Source organism: Aethalodelphis obliquidens, unplaced genomic scaffold (assembly GCF_003676395.1).
Source record: "Aethalodelphis obliquidens isolate GAN/ISIS:26980383/991018 unplaced genomic scaffold, ASM367639v1 scaffold21, whole genome shotgun sequence".
Classification (NCBI taxonomy): Eukaryota; Metazoa; Chordata; class Mammalia; order Artiodactyla; family Delphinidae; genus Aethalodelphis; species Aethalodelphis obliquidens.
In genome coordinates, this window is record NW_020837965.1 from 14727592 (window position 1) to 14750809 (window position 23218).

The 23218-nt window shown below is 40.6% G+C and overlaps 1 protein-coding gene across 10 annotated transcripts in view; it reads right to left on the bottom strand.

Moving 5' to 3' along the window:
* EFCAB11 (EF-hand calcium binding domain 11) overlaps nt 1-23218 on the bottom strand; it is a 188133-nt gene that overhangs the window by 140255 nt on the left and 24660 nt on the right. The window contains exon 7 of one of the 10 annotated variants that reach the window (XM_027120307.1): nt 8694-8730. The exons of the other annotated variants lie outside the window; for them this stretch is intronic. Coding sequence (XP_026976108.1) covers nt 8709-8730 — 22 coding nt within the window. The 3' untranslated portion in view covers nt 8694-8708. Of the gene's footprint in view, nt 1-8693; nt 8731-23218 lie in introns of those variants that run through there. 10 annotated transcript variants of the gene reach the window in all.

The following is a 23218-nucleotide window of genomic DNA, read 5'->3' on the forward strand; positions in this document are numbered from 1 at the left end:
TAGGGAGAGTAGTCTTCTCCTGCCTTATCAACTGGTAGCTGTTATTATCACTATTATTAAGGAGGAAAGGCAGATCCTAGGAGGCCCAAACTACTGATGCAAAGCTGAGGCAAACATCATGACTGTCTTTTGGAATAAAGAATAATTTATGAAATGCAAAGCTAATTTAATTTCATGAAAATTCAGAGAATTTCTGGAACAAAATCAATGGAGAATAAAACCTCAGGTTTGAAAGGAAGCCAGATTGGTCACTACCCGGACTGGGAAGGGCGTAGTATTATTACTATCATCTCTCGATTACCCACTGTGAAGAGGCGTGGCCCTTTCAAGATCAATCTCATCTGCCTGGGGCAAATTATCCCTGAAGTCAAAATCCTTTTATGTTCTCTGCTTCTTTCTCTCCGACAGTCTAGACACCTTCATAAAATCATTAATAAACAGTGAGTGCCTACTATGGGACAAGCAGAGTGTTTTTCATGCATCCGCTCATTTGATCCTTCAAACAACTCTATGGTGTTGGTTCTCTTAATATCTTAATATCAGGAAACTGAGGCACAGAGACATTAAATAACTTTCCCAAAGTTTACTCGCTACTTCAACTCATCTTACTTCAGTCCATCTCCCCACATTTATTGTCCTATATGGGAGTGGGAAGGGGATCAGTGTGGAATATCTGGAATATTCAATTGCTGGTGGGAAAAAGGGCTAGAAGGATTCTTCAGGGGCAGGTCAGGTCTGGTCTGCTAAGGGCCGGGCAGGAAGTGCCAATCTTACAAACTGCAATGACTTTCAGGGGTCAAAGGAACCCAATGAACTCAGGCTAGATCCCCAAATCCTGGGGGAATCCACGCTGGTAGGCAAAGCAATGGACTCTCTGGGCAATGGTAATATAGGGACACCAGCAGACATTCCAGGTGACACAGTCATTTCAGAGCAAGAATCAGCCAGGAGCTGGGAGAAGGTGGAGTCCTGATCATCAAGACAGGAAGCTAGAAAAGGGAAGCGAGAGTCTGGGACAAGCCTTTGTGTTAATCAGGAAAATGTAGGAAGCTGGATGTGCTGAGCTGGACTCACACTGTGGGGTTAAGAAGGTGAGTTTGAGCCGGGGGTCGCTGGGATCAACCCAGATAGAGGTTATTCTTCACACTGTAATAGGAGACACCAGGTAAACCACAAATCCGCTCCTGTGGCTTCCCTACTTAAAACATTTCAATGGCTTCCTGCTGTCCTTAGGATCAAGTTCAAACTTCTCAGCAACTTCCAAGGCCATTCGTGACCCAGGCCCTGCGTGCCTTTCCAGTCTCATCAGTCTGCATTTACCCTTCTGGCCCCACCCACCCAGGCAAACAAAAATGAGTATATTCAACAGCAGACTAGCTATAGTTAACAACCCTTAGTTATTCAAAGGGCCAGTCTCCCCTGCTGACCTCTGCGGATACACTCTGCCTAGAACATGCTCTCTCTTCCTCTGCCTGGCTATTTCCACCCTTCAGGTCTCTCATCAGCCACCACTCCCTCTGAAGTCAGCCTCCGTGCCCCTTCCCCAGCCTGCAGTCAGCAGCCTTCCTGTATATTCCCACAGTGCTCTGTAGTCACCTTTCAGGATTGACCATCTTGGATTCTGACCACCTATCTCCCCAGCTAGACAATAAGCTCCTAGAAGGCAGGGCGGTGTCTGTCTTGTTTACTTTTATATATTCCCAGTGCCTGCAATGCAGTAGATGCCAACAAATATTTGTTTCCAAAACAAAGAAAGAGCACAGGACAGAGACACCTCCTCTAGAGATCAGGGTGCAAAGAGAACACAAGAGTGTGTGGTGCTCATTAAGTGTGAGGTGAGAGCCATGCAGCCAAGCAGGGGCCCAGGGAGGATTTGGAAACGTTATCAAATATGTAGGGAGGGTCTAAATTTCAGTCACTGATTTGAAAGCTATACACAGTGTGTCCAATGCAGTCATAGAAATACAGGGGTCCCTTGAGTGCCCAGGTCACCTTGGGTGTTGACAGCTTCTCACAGAAGACATGAGAGTCTGACTCCAGAGTTTTTATCACGTGGGGAGAAGCAGGAAGAATGACAGTGAAGGGGAAAACACAATATTCAGAAAAGTTAAACTGTTATCTGTTTGGAAGTGGCATGAGCCTGCTAATAAGCAGCCAGGGAAAAACAAAGAGGTAAATAAAGAGAACCGGGAACGCTGTGGTATAATATCTGAATGTGGCAAAGGGGAAACCATAAAGACCATTTTGTTTTAATCATTAAGAAAAGTGCACCTAGTTCACATGCTATGGATCAGGCTCGGGGCGGCGGGGGGAAGACAAATTAATCTAAGGCTATTCATTTTGTGATAGCTTAACGCAAACAACTTTTAGCAACATTATGAAGCCAGCTAGTAAAATAAATAGAAATGAAGTCCAAGGGATTTAAAGATGAAAAATTTGGGGGGTGGGGAGAAAGAACTGCACAAAGCAAATCGGACAAAATACAAGGCTAACCAAACAAAAGCTGAATCATATAAATAGGCATTGCCGTGTGCCCTGGAGGACTGCCAAGGAGAGTGAATTTCAACAAAGAATGCTTCTGCTACCAGTCTGGAAAACTTCAGTTCCAGGAAGGTGGGAGGGAGGCTGCAGCCATTGCTGAATGACACTGGGGAGTGTGGGGCGGGGAGGCAGGCTCGGTAGACAAATGCTGGAACCTTCCCCTAGCAAGCCATGAACAGGCAGCTCACTCCCTCTCCATGCCCTCCCATGTACCCCCCACACACCCAGTTATGAGAAACAAGCCCACGTCTTAGATGAGAAAATGGCAACAAGGGCAGCGGCCTTCTCTTCTCCATTTGCAGATCAAAAGACCACTGTAAACACCCCTAGGCTACCATGCTAGTATCCAAAGGGTTGAGATGAACCCAGTCCCTGCAGCCCAAGTCAAACGAGGCATTGGCAATTATCTGTGAACTTGGATGCTGGGGACAGAGCCCCGGGCTCTGTGTGGAAGAGTCCTAAGAGCAGTACTGTAACCCTCGCAGTGATAACCGTCACCACCACCAGAACAGTCCCCCCTGCCTGAGTATTTATCCCTTGGCAGGCACAGAACTAGGCCCTTTGCATGGATTATCCCTGTGAAGCCCCCCGCTCAGCCCTTATTTTCTTAATTTTATAGCTGTTCACTCTACAGATAAGGAAAGCAAGGCAAGTTAAGATACTGATACTTTTCAAAGGTCTCACAGCCAACAAGCAAGGGAGCAGGGATTTAGATCCACACAGTTATTCCCAGACAAGCTCTCTTAACCAATAAAAATAAAACCCAGTAAAAGAAGGTGGATAATCAACAAGCACTTATTAATGGTGGGCATGGTGTGTACTATGAACTCTGCTAGGTTAAAATGGGTAAAATGGTTTCTTTTAAAAAAAAAAAGAGGAAGACTAACTAGAATTCCTTTTACTTAATCTGTAAAAAAATTCTTGAACTTTATTAGCCTTCAAAGAAAAAAGGGTCCCTACTCTAATATCTACCACAAGGCTCCAATAAGTATGTAGGTTGCTCAAACCCCTACAGAAACTAACAAAACAAACCAAAAGGAGAGTCGATAACATCTAGCTTAGTGGCTTTTTTGGGATTGGCATTACCCAAAATGCAGACTTAGCGCCAAATACCGGGAGACCTGCGAATCTGAAGTTCCTTAAGATTTCCTTAGCATAGTAATGCTTTCTCCTCAAATTTCTGTATTGCTGTCTTTATCGAGATCTCTGTACATTAATATGTGCTTTTTAAAAAATATGACCTATTTTTCCAATGGGACTGAGGGGGAAAAATCACAAATGCATATTTAAACCCATAGAATATTTAAATTCTCCCAAATCTTATCATACATTTTTAGTACTTTCTTTTTGAGATGAAAGATAAAAACGTGTGTGCATGATTAATTGTCATGATGAAAGAATACTGGGCAGTTGCTTAAGAAACGAGAACAACAAAGGAATAAACTACTGCAGGCATCACCAGGACTGGAATGACACTGCTCTGTGTACTCGATTTCCATGGCAACTAGCAATGGGAAGATGAATGTTTCATAGTCACTCCGCTCTGCGGTACACGTCTATAAATCAAACTTACATAAAGAGCACAAGATTTCTGCTGTGGGCTGTATGCAGAGCCGGTTTATTTTCCTGTTACTGTATAATTATGGAAAAGCAGCACAGAACAATGAGGTCATCTTGAGTGGGGAACAAACTCAGAAATTACTAATACACCTGAGGCATAGAATGCCATTCGTCTCGGAGGAAACCAGACGCAGGCAAGGCAGACGGCGAATGGAAACCCTGCCTGCCTCTGTCAGGTATGGTCCTGGCACTCATCTGCTCTGGCTGAGAACTGCATGTTGCGTACCTGGCGTGGGCTCCCTCCCGCTGCTCTGCTCTGAAACGTATGTAGGGGCACGTTAGTTAACTGCCTCCCGAATGAAACTGCAAGGTTTCATTCTGATAAACTGGGCAGAAATGATACACCATGTTTCGTATGAAAGTTTACTGAGGCTGAACAAGCATGCACTTGTTTTTATTTACACCGAAATGGCTCGTCTTGTAGAAGTCAGGATGGAAAATTAATGCTTTGGCATTGAATTGGGAGTCAGAAGGCCCAAGTCTTGACTCTGGTCTATGTAACCTTGGGTAAGCCATGAAGTTCAGGTAGCTTCCATTTTCTTAGCTATGTTACGAGAGACGGTGGATGTGATTTTTAAAGTCTCTGCCGCCATCTGCTTCCATGATTCTGTATCTTGAAAACCCAAAGGTCTGAATCAATCAGATCTAACCAAAGATATTAGTTGTGCTATCCCTAAAAAAAATATATATATATAGATATACCTTACACAGTTATACTTTTAAATTCTATACTGGCTAAAGTGCCTAAGTCATAGTGTTTTATGATTACCATTGCATTGAAGCTTTCTTCTGATTTGTTTCAATTTTTCAAACACAGTATATGCTCTGGAAAACTTAATGAAACCATCAGAGTTTTTTTGTTTTTTGTTTTTTGTTTTTTTTGCGGTACGCAGGCCTCTCACTGTTGCGGCCTCTCCCGTTGCGGAGCACAGGCTCCGGACGCGCAGGCTCTGCGGCCATGGCTCACGGGCCCAGCTGCTCCGCGGCATGTGGGATCTTCCCGGACCGGGGCACGAACCTGCATCCCCTGCATTGGCAGGCGGACTCTCAACCACTGCGCCACCAGGGAAGCCCAACCATCAGAGTTTTAAATGCAAAAAAAAAAAAAAAAAAATTGTTACAGATGATCCTAGAACTGATTTTTATGATATAATATAAACAATATTTAAATTTAAATAATCTTCCTGTTACCTAGATAAGGGCTGCCTATCAATTCCTACCAAATGGGAAGCGTCCCGCTTCTTTTTTTCGTATAATTAATTTATTTTTTATTATTTATTTATTTATTTTTGGCTGTGTTGGGTCTTCATTGCTGCACGCGGGCTTTCTCTAGTTGCGCCGAGCGGGGGCTACTCTTCGTTGCGGTGCACGGGCTTCTCATTGCGGTGGCTTCTCTTGTTGCGGAGCACAGGCTCTAGGCACACAGGCTTCAGCAGTTGTAGCGTGCGGGCTCAGTAGTTGTGGCTCGCAGGCTCTGGAGCACAGGCTCAGTAGTCGTGGCACACAGGCTTAGTTGCTCCGCGGCATGTGGGATCTTCCCGGACCAAGGCTCGAACCCGTGTCCCCTGCATTGGCAGGCGGATTCTTAACCACTGCGCCACCAGGGAAGCCCTGCGTCCTGCTCCTTGAAGTTTGCAGCTCTCAGAGACATGGTGAAGCTTTCCTGGACCTCATCTTTGGAAGAGTCATGCTCAGTAAATTTTGTGGAACAAATAAATGGATGGATGAAGAAACTCTTAGTAACACCTTTGCTACACCTTTCAGAAATCTTATATCCCCTTCCCCGATCTTACATGTTTAGGCAGATTCAGACCAACACATAAATATCCCCAGGATAGACAGGCAAATATCTGAAAACCAGGTATAACTAGATGAGTATCTGTTTTGTGAGTCTGTGAGTCTACAAAACCCTTGTGAAACTTTATAAACTAGAAACAGCTCTTCATTAGTGGAGCACCAGGCGTGATCAGACACAGAGAGGACCTCCTGTGCTAAGGCCCTGGCTGAGTCCAGGAGTACCATGGGGGCTCAGAAGTAACGGAGTCACAGTCCCTGTCTCACGGGAGGGAAAACAACACCCAAAAGCACCCGGTACCTTATCTAAAGCTTACACCACCTCTGGGAAAAAGACGTCATTATCCCCGCTTTACAAGTTGGGAAAACTGAGCTATAGAGAACTGATATAAGTGACAGTTATGAAAAATGTAGGGATATTCAAAACCTGACTTCCTGAATTGATTGGCAGCCCTTATCTAGGTAACAGGAAGATTATTTAAATTTAAATATTCTTTATGTTATAAAAATCAGTTCTAGGATTATTTGTTTAAAATGGGTTTTTGTTTGTTTGTTCGTTTTATTGGGGTTTTTGCTTTTTTTTTTTTTTTTTTTACTTTTTAAGACTGATAGTTTCATTAAGTTTTCCACAGCATATTCTATGTCTGGAAGATGGAAACAAATTAGAAGAAAGCTTCAGTGTGATGATAAAACCCTAAAACACTATTAATGAGGTGCTTTAGCCAGTACAGAATTTAGAAGTATAATTGTGTAAAGTATATATTTTTAAGAATAGCACAAGTAGGGGATTTCCCTGGTGGTCCAGTGGTTAGGACTCGGTGCTTTCACCTCTGGAACCCGGGCTCAATCCCTGGTCGGGAATTAAGATCCTGCAAGCAAGAATAGAACAAGTAACAACTTTGGTTAGATCTGACTGATAGATTCAGACCTTTGAGTTCCTGACTCCAAGACCTCTGTGCTCTTCTGACTGCAACTCAGGACACATTGAAGCAACAGACTGTTGCTCTACTGGACTTCTTGGGCACTAAAAAACAAAGTTAAACAAACACACTTAGCCCCTAAAAAGCCCAGTAATAGTTAAAAAAAAAAAAAAAAGTAGTAATAATATAAAACAATATTTCTTAAATCTACTGTGCTAGCCCACGTTATGTCCCGCACTTCCATTCCCCAGTCAGCAGGTTAACGGCTATTTCCAGGATGGAGCCAAGTGTTATACAACCATGCAATTTCCGATACGTGAACCTTATGGGAGCCAATGACATCTTTACAGAAGTTTATTAGAAATGTATTCTGCCGTCAGAGACACTTGGTTTGGTTCCTAAGCTTAGAAGATGCAGTAATTTGGGCACACATTTTTGGCACTGATTTTTCAAAAATTAATAAAGTAACATTTATTAAGAAAGCCTCCAGGTTAACCTCCTCGCCTTCCAATTAGTTTCTTATCAGAGTTTTTAGCACCACCAACTGGTTAAAGAGATCAACTACAAATCTGCTTGGCTCTCAATCTGCTTTGTTCATTAAAAGAGGATCATACATATATTTCACATTTAATTTATGTTAAAGTAATTTATTTCAGTCACTAAATAAAATTAGAAATGCCTTTCCTTGTTAGTCAAATAAAAAATAATCCACTTTGGCTTTTTCACTTAAAAAGAAGGTACATTTTGCTTAGTAAGTCATTAAAGAAAACTAAATCTACCCACTAAAGCTAATCTGATTTACTCTACCATAAACTCATACTCAAAAAGCAAAGACTAAGAACTACAATGAAAATTAGAAACTAAGAGAGCGATAGCAAACTAAATGGTATTGAATACTATGTGAGTCTACAGTGTCTATATAAGACATTAATTTAATTGGAAATAAAAATGATTGAGGAGGTAATTTCACATTTTTAAAAATTTGAGCTTTTTCTATCAAGATTCCTGACTTAGAGATGAATGCTGCCATGTGACACATGAATATTTACTGCCATTTATCTTTCCCTCCTGTTTAATTGAACCACATCTAGCAATGGATGGTGTACACAGATTGCGGTTCAAATCTGATTTCTGTACAATGAATCAATTTGTGAAACTATGTATTCCTGAAGAACTAAGTCCAATTTTTTTCCCCAAAACAACCAATTTGTGGATACAAGTTGTCTTTGAAAAGTACATCCAGCCACTTGTTGTCATGACACGTTTGTAACGGGCAGAATAAATAGCACCACACTATAACAAATTTGGTCACCAAGAGAAACTTCTCTACTAGACAATGTACAAGAGGGAAAGAAAAAGAAGCTTCCATCCAATTTATTAAATTTGACTCTGATAGCAGAGTTCTGTTAAAAGCTTTCTGCTCACAGTTTAAAACTGCTGTAATAATTTCACGATGATAGCAGTTTAAATCTCTACACAAATGGGTAGTCAAGTTCATATATTTTAAAGCCTGACTCTAAATCAGCAATTGAAAATCCAGTAAAGAAGATAATTTGCAACAGACCCAGATAAAATTAAGGACCAGCAGCTGCCCTACCCCATTTAACACACAATTTCAACATGTGTACTTTGATCTTCATTCTATTCCTCTGCTCATTTATTTACTCATTCATTCTTTCACTCATACATCCATTGAATATTCTCTCTCCAGCAAAGACAGTTAAATTTCTGCAAAAAGGGAAACAAGAATAAGACTCTTCTACTGTCCCCTCCTCTCCTTGGATGCCAGCCTTGATATGCCGTCTCCAAGGCACAGAAGATTTCCATTTGAAATCATGAATGGATTACCAGGAACCTTAACAGTAAGAAGACTTGGGTTAAGAAAAGCATTTTATAACTTTTATTGTTGTTGCTATACATGTTCTTTAACATGACTCTTGAATGATACTTAAAGCTAAGTGTGTTTAGACATTTTAACTGTAAATTTTGTCTATTCTACTATTATTATTAGACAGCAGTATTCTTAAATCAAAAAATACAATTTTGAGATGTAGCAGAAACATCTGTCCATTAACAAGTACCAGCAACGTGACTGCCATCAAATTAAAAAAAAAAAAAGTTGATTACTTGTCAATTTCCTACGACTTTTCTTCTTTAACCAAAAGATAAAATGATTGAGAAGTCTAAGTCCAGTTTGGCTTGAGATTAGCAATAAAGGTGCTCAGCTTTACCTGTAGAATAGGTATGCATAACAGCTGATGTGTAGATCACTGCATCAATTCAGCAAGGTAATTCTAGCAGGTGTTTAATGAATGGGAACTGCCGTCACTGGCACTGGGTTGGCACGGTGTCACAAAAGCTGGGAAGGAGCGAGCATCAAGGGCAGGGTCCCAGGCAGAGTGCTGAGTGCCTTGAGTAGCTGGCAAGAATAAACACTTAGAAGAAGGACAGGGAGGCAGCCTAGAGGAACTTAGGTACGAGGAGTAGCTTTCTAGGCTGCGGAGACTGAAGTTTATCTGCAGGCAGGGAGGTTAGTTATAAACAGGAGAGGGAGTGACTGATGGAGAAAGGTCTAAGAGGAAGGGAAGGGGATGAGACAAGAACAAACGGGAGGAACTAGAAAAAAGAAAAAAACTAGAAACAGAATTGAAGGAAAACAGAACTCTGGAGGTGAAGAGGAAACCCAGGCAGAGGCCATGACCCTGTCCGTGAAGCAGAAGGCAAGGTCACCTGCAATGCACAGCAGTAGGAAAGGTCTGGTACAAATGTGACAGAGAGCAAGTCAGTCTCATGGTGTGTGACATGCTAGTGAACTGGCTTGGGGTGTTATACCAAGAAGAATTCTGAGTCTCATCAGAAGAGTGTAGGCCACGGGTATAAGGAGGTGACGGTGATAGCACACATGCCAACGATCTGCCATCCCTGAAAAAGGGAATTGAAAACAGATGAGCTAAATTCTCCTGGATGATTTCAGCACGAAAAGGAAAGCATTCTGGAATGACATAGGACCAGGGCTGGGGAACTGTGTACAGAAGATGGGTTTGGGTGGTCTAAACACTTTGGTCAAGTAGGCACAGCGTCTGCCTGACCTGAGAACTTGGTTCCATTCCGGGACAGGCAGCTGGGAGAATCAAGGCAGGCATCTGGGATCAAAGCAAAAGGATCCAGGAAGGTGGACACAGAACTCTGAGATCTTTCAGACATGACACTTGCTGGGAGACGGAGAGGGAGAGTATTGAGTGTGGTATGTTTGGAGGAGAAGGTAGATGCACCACAGAAAGAAGACAAAGGGAAAGCTCGCTCCAGGCCTCAGATTGGCGAGGAGCAGCTCCAAGGACTAGCGCACGCTCAAGAGCCTGCAGTACAGGACTGCGGGAAGGTCAGAACCAAGGCGGGGGCCTCGGATGGAGGCTCAGCCCAAGGCTTGGGTTAGAAGTGAAGGTAAGGAGGGGAAAGCGGTGTCAGCATTCTTGGGGCTTAGTCGCAGCTGAAGAGGACAGAGGTAGGAGATGTGGAAGATACAGCAGGGGAGGAAGAAGAAAGATGGGGCCACATGAGGGTCCAGCAGCCATGTTTAGCCACTAGGAAGCAGTCCTGAGATTGTACCATTCTTGGTCCTTTTGCGGGGAGGGAAGGGAAAGGTGAGTGACAGGCAGGAGGGAGGGACGGGAAAGTTATGGTTAACAGTATTAGTGCCTGTTCTGCCTCTCCTGGGGTCAGCTTAGGAACAGGGAAAGGCAGGGGGAGGGAAAGCGTAGGAAGAAAGAGATGCCGTTCGAAGCCCGTAGCGCACTGAATTCCTACTTTGCCCTGATCTTCTCCAGCAGCAGGTTGCAACCAAGGAGGGAAGATGAGCAGACAATACTGACAAGCTGGAAATGGTAAAAGATGATGCTAAACTCACAACAACTGATCAAAAGGGTCTTACAAGTGAATCAATGTATAATCCCGCCTTGTAAAGAAGACAATCGTAAATTCAGCCTAGCACTCCCACCCCGGCTAAAGTGATGAAACCTCATTTGGCAATTTTAAACGTTTTTTGCTTTTCCAGCTGATTTGGCAAAATCTTTCGCTATTGTGATATAATTCCAAAGGCAACACACAAAACACAAGGGTTCCTATCAAAGCGACGTGATCTGGAATCCCTGCTACCGTCTCATGTAATAAAATGCTGCATCAGTTTCCTTTTGCACATTTTTGTAAATAGTTCCTTTCATTTATGTGCAGAAAATCAAATGAAATCTCAAATGTAACAATCCAAACCAAACCAATTCATATGAAGAGGGAAAAGCTATATAATTGTGCAACTGGTTTACCAAGAACGCTTCCAGGCAAAGCGAACATGCCTTACTTAGCCAGCTTTATGGCAGGCATTGTGGGGATGCAAAAGCATGCCTGGTTCCTACTCTCAGGACGTCCATACTGTTAGAAGAAGTGAGAAGGTAATATTACAGTGATTAAGAGCACAAGCAAATCTTCGTTCTGTTACTCAGCAGGCAGCAGCATCAAGCAAGTCCTCTGACCTCTCCAAGCTTTGTCCTCATCTGTAAAATGGGGACAGACAGAGCCTAACCCAGGAGGTTCCTAAGAAGATTCCTTCAGACCAGGGTCCGGTACATAGTAAATATTCAGCAAATGTCAGTTGCCAGGGTTACTGTGGTTACTATTATTAGATGCAGTACTCTCGCAAGTGCTACAGAATTTCTAAGGAAGAAAAAGGAAATTTTGTGAGCTGGAGTGATCAGGGAAGGCTCCCTAGAAGAGAGAGTTCAGCTAAGTTCAAAGGAATGGATACCAGTAGATATGTGGATGGGGAAGTCAGGAGAGGAGAAGAGAGGGCAGTGGAAGAGAAATGAGATAGGATCAGAACACAGCAAGTAAATCAGAATAGTGGATTAGAATCTTTGATCTGGGCAGGCCAGGTCTGTGTGTGGAGGGGCCTTGTATGTCAGGCTAAGGAGTCTGGGTGTCATCTGGCAGGGGATGAAAGGTTACTGAAGTCAAGAGGTAACATTAAAAAGTAATGCTAATTTACTCTCATTATCCAAAATTGAACGAGGAGGGTGGACCAGTGATTTTCAAACTTTAATAAGTGCATATGGATCACCCAGGGATCACACAAAACACATCTGATTCAGTATGTTTGGAGTGAGGCCTGAGATTAGGCATTGCTAATCATTGCTAACAAGTTCCCTAATGCTGATACTGCTGGTCTCTGGAGCTTTGAATGACAAGGATGTATCTCTTCAAGGTAGCCTGATGGAAAAGAATGCATGGGTAGGAGGATGGTAGACAAGATGGCTAGACGTGAGGTGGCAAACTCATAGGTCGGTATGCCATACATAAAAACATAGCATTAGAAGCCTTTGGACTTGATTTTTTAAGCTATGTCTAAGGGGGACAACTGAAACTTTGTAGTGAAACTCTTAATGCTGAGCCTATTTTTTTTGGTGACATCTTAAAACAATGTTAATTTAATTATCTCCTATAAAATAAAAATTTCTTTTATTAAATGCAAGTTTTTCTTATTTTATAAATACAGTATTTATAAACACACATTTATAAAACACACAGTATTATCAAAATTTTCACCCAGAAGTTAGCTATCTACTACAAAAGAAAAACGTAAGAAAGATTCCTCTTTCTATAAAGGAAAATGGCATGAATACATGCGTGATGTGTGCCTATCACTAACTTCAAGGATGACTGAAAGCGTTAGCAACATTTGGCCATAAGAAAGAAACCATGGCAGCAGTTTCTTACGTGACAGTTGGATTAAAAGAAAAATAGTCCTCATGCTATTACAGCAAGAACAGTGTATTTTACCATATATGTAGATGAGGAATTGGAAACGTTGACCATAACACTTGTTATAGTGACATCTCAAAAACTAAACCCAGGGTTGGAGAGCTGTCAGCCCAGTAATTTTCTCTTGAGAGCAGTCTTTGTCACATCTGTATTCACATGGTGGTGGATTCTGAAATATTATGTGGGATACGCAGAGAAAATCAAGGAGACTGCCATGCCACCCTCCATGATAGATAACCCCACCAGTCGGTTCTGGAACAAGAAGAAGCACAACCCCCTCATGTCTGAGATGAGGAGAGTGCAGGCCTGAGAGGTTTTGGTGAAAGCCTGTTCGCTACGTAAGCCATTCATTTACATAAAATTCAGTCACTTACTTGACACGTATAAAACTGTGCTACGGGAGTTCTGTACTCCCATAAATATCCCACTTGTGCCTGTTTATATTAAGCTCACGTTCTAAAACTAGAAATAATTGATGCATGCAAATACCTATGTATGAGCATACAGAAGAAAGATATTTATGACAGATTACGAGTTTCAAGCTGAAGGAGGAGACAAGTTCCTTTTTGGGGTAGAGAGGGGTTGGGTAGGGTGTAGCGTAGGGCCAGCTTTCAAGATAAGAAATATTTTGTTAAAAGCTGGGCCTTGAAGGAGGAGTAGAATTTGCATCTGGATGGGTTTAACCTCAGAAAAGACTACAAAATCTGGACATCTGGAATGTGAAAGAGATTAAATACTTCTTCCAAACAAATAGTACATCCTTGTTAACGGGAACTAATTAGCTTAACTGAAGAAACCAAAATAACACATTCTGTTTGAAAATCTCTGTAATGAAGTCATTATTCTTCTCTACTTGTTTTCTGGTCCAGTTTCTGAGCTTCAATTCCTGCATCACCAATTCTAAAATTTATACCGGTAAAAAAAGACCATCCTCAAATGCAAGGATATAATTTTTGTTCATGGAGCAAAATCAGTCAAGAACCCTCTGAAAAACTGACATTTTCTTAAAATGATTAGCATATCATTATTTCTATAGGTGGATTTTTAAAGTACAGTTGTATTTAACATATTACATGTGAAAGTCCCCAGAGAGGAGAAATTCTGAGGTCAGTTTGAAAAGCTTACATATATTCATATTCCCCATTCAGTGATCACATGCAAGAAAATAAACAGAAATGGGAATCTCTGACAATAAAATTGTGAAACATAAAACACTGAAATAAAAACCAAGGCATTATCATTGCAGGGAAGATACAAAAATTCACGAAATAAAAATTGGAAACTCAAGAAGTCTACCTATTTGGTCACTACACTCACACACTAGGTACAGCTGGTAACAGCTATCTACCTATAGTTACAAAGAATCAGATACAATTTCTAGTCTCTTTTATACTTTTCTATACACAGAAGCATGTAGATACTTACAGATCAACAATCATATTCCCCAAAGTAGGTACTCACTATAATAACTGCGATCTTGGTGAGGTCACCTGACTGCATTTATAAGATGACCATTCTGACGCACAGAATAATGCCTGGGAAACTTTCTCCAGTTAGAGACTGTCCAGGAAAATGATATGCAACAAGTTGGCTGCCAGCAGAAAGGAATTACAAGAAGCTAAAGAGCACAGTGTAGAATAACACTTCAAAAGAGACGCAAATGATTTGAAAAAATACATTCTATCTTATATCACTTTCCTTTGGGCTCCTTGGTTCTAAAAGGCTCTTCCATTAACATGTTAATTCACGTGACCCAAGCTCATGAGGCCCCTTTCCCCCACAAGAGCTGTGATAAAAGGCATATGTGATCTTTCTACCAAGAGGGTACCCATCATTCCCTTTTAAAATTGCATTCTTAAGCCCCTACCCCACTAACACTCTGGCAATGAAAATATACTATCCAACAAGTCAAGATGCTCTTATTCTCAACCAATTTTTAATACTCCCAAAAGAAGAGTGAGATATTCTGTTTTTGACCATCCCCATGTAATACGAAGAATGAGATTCTTAGACCAAAAATATTATATATCACTTTAAATGTCTCCAGTTGTGACTGGAGAGCATTTTGGTACGTCAGTATTTCTGCATTACATTACTATCTGGCAATCCACCTGCACTCACAGTCTTGGATACTGGCGGGCCTTCTGCACACCCATGTTTCATTTCATATGGCTGGAAAGCAGAAGAAGCTACCCAGAGCTTTTTGTCAACTGACAGGCGGTAAGAAAGTGCAAATCTCAGCACTTACAATGAGATGGAGAAGGCTCCTAGGCATGGAGACGCAAACATACCCACACAGAGAAAAACACCGGCCAGAAATATCACAGGGTGCTGATGGTGGGCGAAGTCAAGAGAGCACATTAAGCCAGCTCCCTGACAACAGCTGGGGCTAAATCATGAACTGAAAATGTCTCTAAAAAAAAAAAAACAGAGAGGCCATCAGAGATTAATTCATAAAAATCACATGTAGAACGAGAAAAATAGAAGGCAAAGCCACATGTGGTTAGAAAGCTCCTGATTGCATTTTAAAGGATTCTTGCCTAGATTATAAGAAATTAAAACCATAAGAAAATTATAAGTGAGGATTTTACTGTTACTGGGTATTTGGAGTAAGTGACAATGGACCAACAATTATTAAGTAACTAGAATGCATAAGGCAACATGCTGAGAACAGTGGAAGTTACAGATAAACTTGTAAACTCAAAGAGCTTGTAGTATTTTATGGAGATAATCGTAAACACTGTAGTTTTGTTTATTGAGTAGACAACTGAAACAATTACACAACCACAGTACTATCAAAATTCAGAGAAAGGAGAAAAGGCTGTTCAATGTAAAGAAAAAAAGACTTTTTTGTGGGTATTTGTTGAGCAGGGTCTTGGAAGATAGGTCTAATTTGGACAGGTAAGAAGTAGAGAAAGGCATTGCTGGCAAGAGCAACAGAATGCAGGATAGATACACATCACATATTCAAAGGAACAAGCATTAGGCAAAGGGAAATACAGGAATTTGGGATGATGAATGAAAGATGAGTTTGGGAAGGGGACCAGATGTTGGAGAGCCAGGTTGAATAGTTTTAACTACTTTTTAGATTCACTAAAGATTTTTGAATGTTTAAGAAAAAAAAAAAAGTACTACGAAGTTTTTATAATGTTCTATTAGTCTTAAAGAAGAAAAGATGTTTTTTGTTTTAAACTTTCAGTGCTAGAAACAGCCTGTTAGCTCAGATTCATTCCACTGGACAAAGAGCACTACTCAGTTCTCGCACCTCTTAAACTTCTGCCATTTGTAGTGGGTAAGACAAAAGAAAAGAAAGTTCTTCAAGAGAATTTCCTGAGAATTTCTTAATAATAATGAAACGTCATCCATGATATTTATTAGCTTTAGTTATTTCAGTGCAGAGGTACACAAGTAATGATTATCAGCTCTAAGTGGAAAGCAACGTTGTAAGTTTTAAACACTGAAAGGAATCTCAAAATTTAAAAACATTAAGCCTTTTTAAAAATACTTTCAGAGGTAATATAAAGTAGTACCAATTTTTGTTTTTTACATAAGATATCACCTCTTGCTTTAAGAAAGAAACATTCCTCAAAACCCATCCCTCGTTAAAAAACTTGATTTCTTAATTTACATGAAAAATGCTATAATTAGCAACCCCCAAGCAATCAACCATTAAAAATAAAACCTCAAAAACTACTTTCCCCAATAAAGCAAACACCTCCATAAAACGAGAGATGAAAGTAGATACAGAAAGGCTTAGGGGAGATACTGTAAAATAACAAGATACAGCAAAATAACAAAATGAAACATCAGTAGATATAGCTCAAGAAAGAAACATAAGGAGAAAATAAAACCATAACAGAGGGAGTGCTTCAAGATGGCGGAGGAGTAAGACGTGGAGATCACCTTCCTCCCCACAAATACATCAAAAATACATCTACATGTGGAACAACTCCTACAGAACACCTATTGAACGCTAGCAGAAGACCTCAGACTTCCAAAATAGGTCTTGGTGCTCCTGCCTGGTGTCAGGCCTGAGCCTCTGAGGTGGGAGAGCCGAGTTCAGGACACTGGACCACCAGACACCTCCAGGCCCCACATAATATCAATCAGCTAGAGCTCGCCCAGAGATCTCTGTCTCAACGCTAAGACCCAGCTCCACTCAACAGCCAGCAAGCTCCAGTGCTGGACACCCCATGCCAAACAACTAGCAAGACAGGAACACAACCCCACCCATTAGCAGAGAGGCTGCTTAAAGTCATACTAAGTTCACAGAGACCCCAAAACACACCACCGGATGCAGCCGTGCCCACCAGAAAGATCCAGCCCCACCCACCAGAACACAGGCACCGGTCCCCTTCCCCAGGAAGCCTACACAAGCCCCTGAACCAACCTTACCCACTGGGGGCAGACACCAAAAACAATGGGAACTACGAACCTGTAGCCTGCAAAAAGGAGACCCCAAACACAGTAAGTTAAGCAAAATGAGAACAGAGAGAAACACACAGCAGATGAAGAAGCAAGGCAAAAACCCACCAGACCAGACAAATGAAGTGCAAATAGGCAGCCAGCTGAAAAAGAATCCAGAGTAATGACAGTAAAGATGATCCAAAATCTTGGAAACAGAATGGAGAAACTACAAGAAACATTTAACAAGGACCCAGAAGAACTAAAGAGCAAACAAACAATGATGAACAACACAATAAATGAAATTAAAAATTCTCTAGAAGGAATCAATAGCAGAATAAATGAGGCAGAAGAACAGATAAGTGACCTGGAAGATAAAATATTGAAAATAACTACCACAGAGCAGAATAAAGAAAAAAGAATGAAAACAATTAAAGACAGTCTCAGAGATCTCCGGGACAACATTAAACGCACCAACATTCGAATTATACGAGTCCCGGAAGAAGAAGAGATAAAGAAAGGGTCTGAGAAAATATTTGAAGAGATTATAGTTGAAAACTTCCCTAACATAGGAAAGGAAATAGTCAATCAACTCCAGGGAGCACAGAGAATCCCATACAGGATAAATCCAAGGAGAAACACTCCAAGACACATATTAATCAAACTATCAAAAATTAAATACAAAGAAAAAATATTAAAAGCATCAAGGGAAAAGCAACCAATAACATACAATGGAACTGCATAAAGTTAACAGCTGATCTTTCAGCAGAAACTCTACAACCCAGAAGGGAGTGGCAGGACATGTTTAAAGTGATGAAAGGGAAAAACCTACAACCAAGATTACTCTGCTCAGCAAGGATCTCACTGAGATTCAACAGAGAAATTAAACCCTTTATAGACAAGCAAAAGCTAAGAGAATTCAGCACCACCAAACCAGCTTTCCAACAAATGCTAAAGGAACTTCTCTAGGCAGGAAACACAGGAGAAGGAAAAGACCTACAATAACAAACCCAAAACAATTAAGAAAATGGTAATAGGAACATATATATTGATAATTACCTTAAATGTAAATGGATTAAATGCTCCAACCAAAGGACATAGCCTGGCTGAATGCATACAAAAACAAGACCCATAAATATGCTGTCTACAAGAGACCCACCTCAGACCTAGGGACACATACAGACTGAAAGTGACGGGATGGAAAAAGATATTCCATGCAAATGGAAATCAAAAGAAAGCTGGAGTAGCAATTCTCATATCAGACAAAACAGACTTTAAAATAAAGACTATTACAAGAGACAAAGAAGGACACTACATAATGATCAAGGGATCAAACCAAGAAGATATAACAATTGGAAATATTTACACACCCAACATAGGAGCATTTGCCTCAAAACATAAGGCAAATGCTAACAGCCATAAAAGGGGAACTCGACAGATACACAATAATAGTTGGGGACTTTAACACCCCACTTACACGAATGGACAGATCATCCAAAATGAAAATAAATAATGAAACACAAGCTTTAAATGACACATTAAACAAGATGGACTTAATTGATATTTATACAACATTCCATCCAAAAACAACAGAATACACTTTCTTCTCAAGTGCTCATGGAACATGCTCCAGGACAGATCATAACTTGGGACACAAATCAAGCCTTGGTAAATTTAAGAAAACTGAAATCGTATCAACTATCTTTTCCAACCACAACACTATGAGACTAGATATCAATTACAGAAAAATATCTGTAAAAACTACAAACACATGGAGGCTAAACAATACGCTACTAAATAACCAAGAGATTACTGAAGAAATCAAAGAGGAAATCAAAAAATACCTAGAAACAAATGACAATGAAAACATGATGACCCAAAACCTATGCAATTCAGCAAAAGCAGTTCTAAGAGGGAAGTTTATAGCAATACAATCCTACCTCAAGAAACAAGAAACATCTCAAATAAACAACCTAACCTTACACCTAAAGCAATTAGAGAAAGAAGAACCAAAAACCCCCAAAGTTAGCAGAAGGAAAGAAATCATAAAGATCAGATCAGAAATAAATGAAAAAGAAATGAAGGAAAGGATAGCAAAGATCAATAAAACTAAAAGCTGGTTCTTTGAGAAGATAAACAAAATTGATAAACCATTAGCCAGACTCATCAAGAAAAAAAGGGAGAAGACTCAAATCAACAGAATTAGAAATGAAAAGGGAGAAGTAACAACTGACACTGCAGAAATACAAAGGATCATGAGAGATTACTACAAGCAACCATATGCCAATAAAATGGACAACCTGGAAGAAATGGACAAATTCTTAGAAAAGCACAACCTTCCAAGACTGAACCAGAAAGAAATAGAAAATATAAACAGATCAATCACAAACACTGAAATTGAAACTGTGATTAAAAATCTTCCAACAGGGGGCTTCCCTAGTGGCGCAGTGGTTAAGAGTCTGCCTGCCGATGCAGGGGACACGGGTTCGTGCCCCGGTCCGGGAAGATCCCACACGCCACAGAGCGGCTAGACCTGTGAGCCATGGCCGCTGAGCCTGTGCATCCCGCAATGGGAGAGGCCACAACAGTGAGAGGCCTGCATACCGGGGGGGAAAAAAAAAAAAAATCTTCCAACAAACAAAAGCCCAGGACCAGATGGCCTCACAGGCTAACTCTACCAAACATTTAGAGAAGAGCTAACACCTATTCTTCTCAATCTCTTCCAAAAGATAGCAGAGGGAGGAACACACCCAAACTCATTCTATGAGGCCACTATCACCCTGATACCAAAACCAGACAAAGATGTCACAAAAAACGAAAACTACAGGCCAATATCACTGATGAACACAGATGCAAAAATCCTCAACAAAATACTAGCGAACAGAATCCAACAGCACATTAAAAGGATCATACACCATGATCAAGTGGGGTTTATCCAAGGAATGCAAGGATTCTTCAATATACACAAATCAATAATGTGATACACCATATTAACAAACTGAAGGATAAAAACCATATGATCATCTCAATAGATGCAGAAAAAGCTTTCAACAAAATTCAACACCCATTTATGATAAAAACGCTCCAGAAAGTAGGCATAGAGGGAATTTACCTCAACATAATAAAGGCCATATATGACAAACCCACAGCCAACATCATTCTCAGTGGTGAAAAACTGAAACAATTTCCACTAAGATCAGGAAGAAGACAAGGTTGCTCACTCTCACCACTGTTACTCAACATAGTTTTGGAAGTTTTAGCCACAGGAATCAGAGAAGAAAAAGAAATAAAAGGAATCCACATTGGAAAAGAAGAAGTAAGCTGTAGATGACATGATATTATACATAGAGAATCCTAAAGATGCCACCAGAAAACTACTAGAGCTAATCAATGAATTTGGTAAAGTAGCAGGATACAAAATTAATGCACAGAAATGTTTTGCATTCCTATACACCAATGATGAAATATCTGAAAGAGAAATTAAGGATACACTCCCATTTACCATTTCAACAAAAAGAATAAAATATCTAGGAATAAACCTACCTAAGGAGACAAAAGACCTGTATGCAGTAAACTATAAGACACTGACGAAAGAAATTAAAGATGATACAAACAAATGGAGAGAGATACCATGGTCTTGGATCTGGAGAATCAACATTGTGAAAATGACTATACTACCCAAAGCAATCTACAGATTCAATGTAATCCCTATTAGACTACCAATGGCATTTTTCACAGAACTAGAACAAAAAACTTCACAATTTGTATGGAAACACAAAAGACCCTGAATAGCCAAAGCAATCTTGAGAAAGAAAAATGGAGCTGGAGGAATCAGGCTCCCTGACTTCACACTATACTACAAATCTACAGTAATCAAGACAATATGGTACTGGCAAAAAAACAGAAATATAGATCAATGGAACAGGATGGAAAGCCCAGAGATAAACCCACACACATACGGTCACCTTATCTTTGATAAAGGAGGCAAAAATATACAATGGAGAAAAGACAGCCTCTTCAATAAGTGGTGCTGGGAAAACTGGACAGCTACATGTAAAAGAATGATATTAGAACACTTCCTAACACCATACACAAAAATAAGCTCAAAATGCATTAAAGACCTAAATATATAAGACCAGACACAATAAAACTCTCAGAGGAAAACATAGGAAGAACACTCTTAGACATAAATCACAGCAAGATCCTTTTTGACCCACCTCCTAGAAAAACGGAAACAAAACCAAAAATAAACAAATGGGACATAATGAAACTTAAAAGCTTTTGCACAGCAAAGGAAACCAGAAACAAGACCAAAAGACAACCCTCAGAATGGAAGAAAATTTTTGCAAATGAAGCAACTGACAAAGGATTCATCTCCAAAACATATAAGCAACTCATGCAGCTCAATATCAAAATAACAAACAACCCAATCCAAAAATCGGCAGAAGACCTAAATAGACATTTCTCCAAAGGAGATATACAGATTGCCAACAAACACATGAAAGGATGCTCAACATCACTAATCATTAGAGACATGCAAATCAAAACTACAATGAGGTATCACCTCACACCGGTCAGAATGGCCATCATCACAAAATCTACAAACAATAAATGCTGGAGACGGTGTGGAGAAAAGGGAACCCTCCTGCACTGTTGGTGGGAATGTAAATTGATACAGCCACTATGGAGAACAGTATGGAGGTTCCTTAAAAAACTAAAAATAGAACTACCGTATGGCCCAGTAATCCCACTACTGGGCATATACCCTGAGAAAACCATAATTCAAAAAGAGACATGTACCACAATGTTCACTGTAGCACTATTTACAATAGCCAGGACACGGAAGCAACCTAAGTGTCCATCGACAGACGAATGGATAAAGAAGATGTGGCATATATATACAATGGAATATTACTCAGCCATAAAAAGAAACAAAACTGAGTTATTTGTAGTGAGGTGGATGGACCTAGAGTCTGTCATACAGAGTAAAGTAAGTCAGAAAGAGAAAAACAAATATTGTATGCAAACACATATATATGAAATCTAAAAAAAAAAAATGGTTCTGATGAACATAGGGGCAGGACAGAAATAAAGATGCAGACGTACAGAATGGGTTGAGGACACAGGGAGGGGGAAGGGTAAGCTGGGACGAAGTGAGAGAGTGGCATGGACATATATACACTACCAACTGTAAAATAGCTAGTGGGAAGCAGCTGCATTGCACAGGGAGATCAGCTCAGTGCTTTGTGACCACCTAGAGGGGTGGGATAGGGAGGGTGGGAGGGAGACGCAAGAGGGAGGGGATATGGGAATACATATATACGTATAGCTGATTCACTTTGTTATACAGCAGAAACTAACACAACATTGTAAAGCAATTATACTCCAATAAAGATATTAAAAAAAACCCATAACAACAACAAAAAAGCCACATTGGACACAGCACAAAGGAGAACAGACACTGCTGAAAATATACTGAGAAACATGGTGAACAATTTGAGCAAAAGAAATAGAAATTAAACAATTTAAAAGGACTTCCAACATAAGCACAATCAGCATTTTCAAAGAAAAAGAATGTGATTCAAAAATGTTAATGTTTGGACTTCCCTGGTGGCGCAGTGGTTAAGAAACCTACTGCCAATGCAGGGGACACAAGTTCGAGCCCTGGTCTGGGAAGATCCCACATGCCGCGGAGCAACTAAGCCCGCGAGCCACAACTACTGAGCCCACACACCACAAATAAAAAATAATTTATCTTTGGCTACGTTGGGTCTTCGTTGCCGGGCACGGGCTTTCTGTAGTTGCGGTGAGCAGGGGCTACTCTTAGTTGTGGTGCGCCGGCTTCTCCTTCCAGTGGCTTCGCTTGTTGCGGAGCACGGGCTCTAGGCGTGTGGGGTTCAGCAGTCGTGGCTCGTGGGCTTAGTTTCTTTGCGGCATGTGGGATCTTCCCAGACCAGGGCTTGAACCCGTGTCCCCTCCATTGGCAGGCGGATTCCTAACCACTGCGTCACCAGGCTAGCCCCTAAATTAATTAATTTTTTAAAAATGTTAATGTTCAATCTATTATATGTTTTTATTCAAGGACAATGGCTCAGATAAACATTGTTGAACATGGAAGACACCAGGGAATA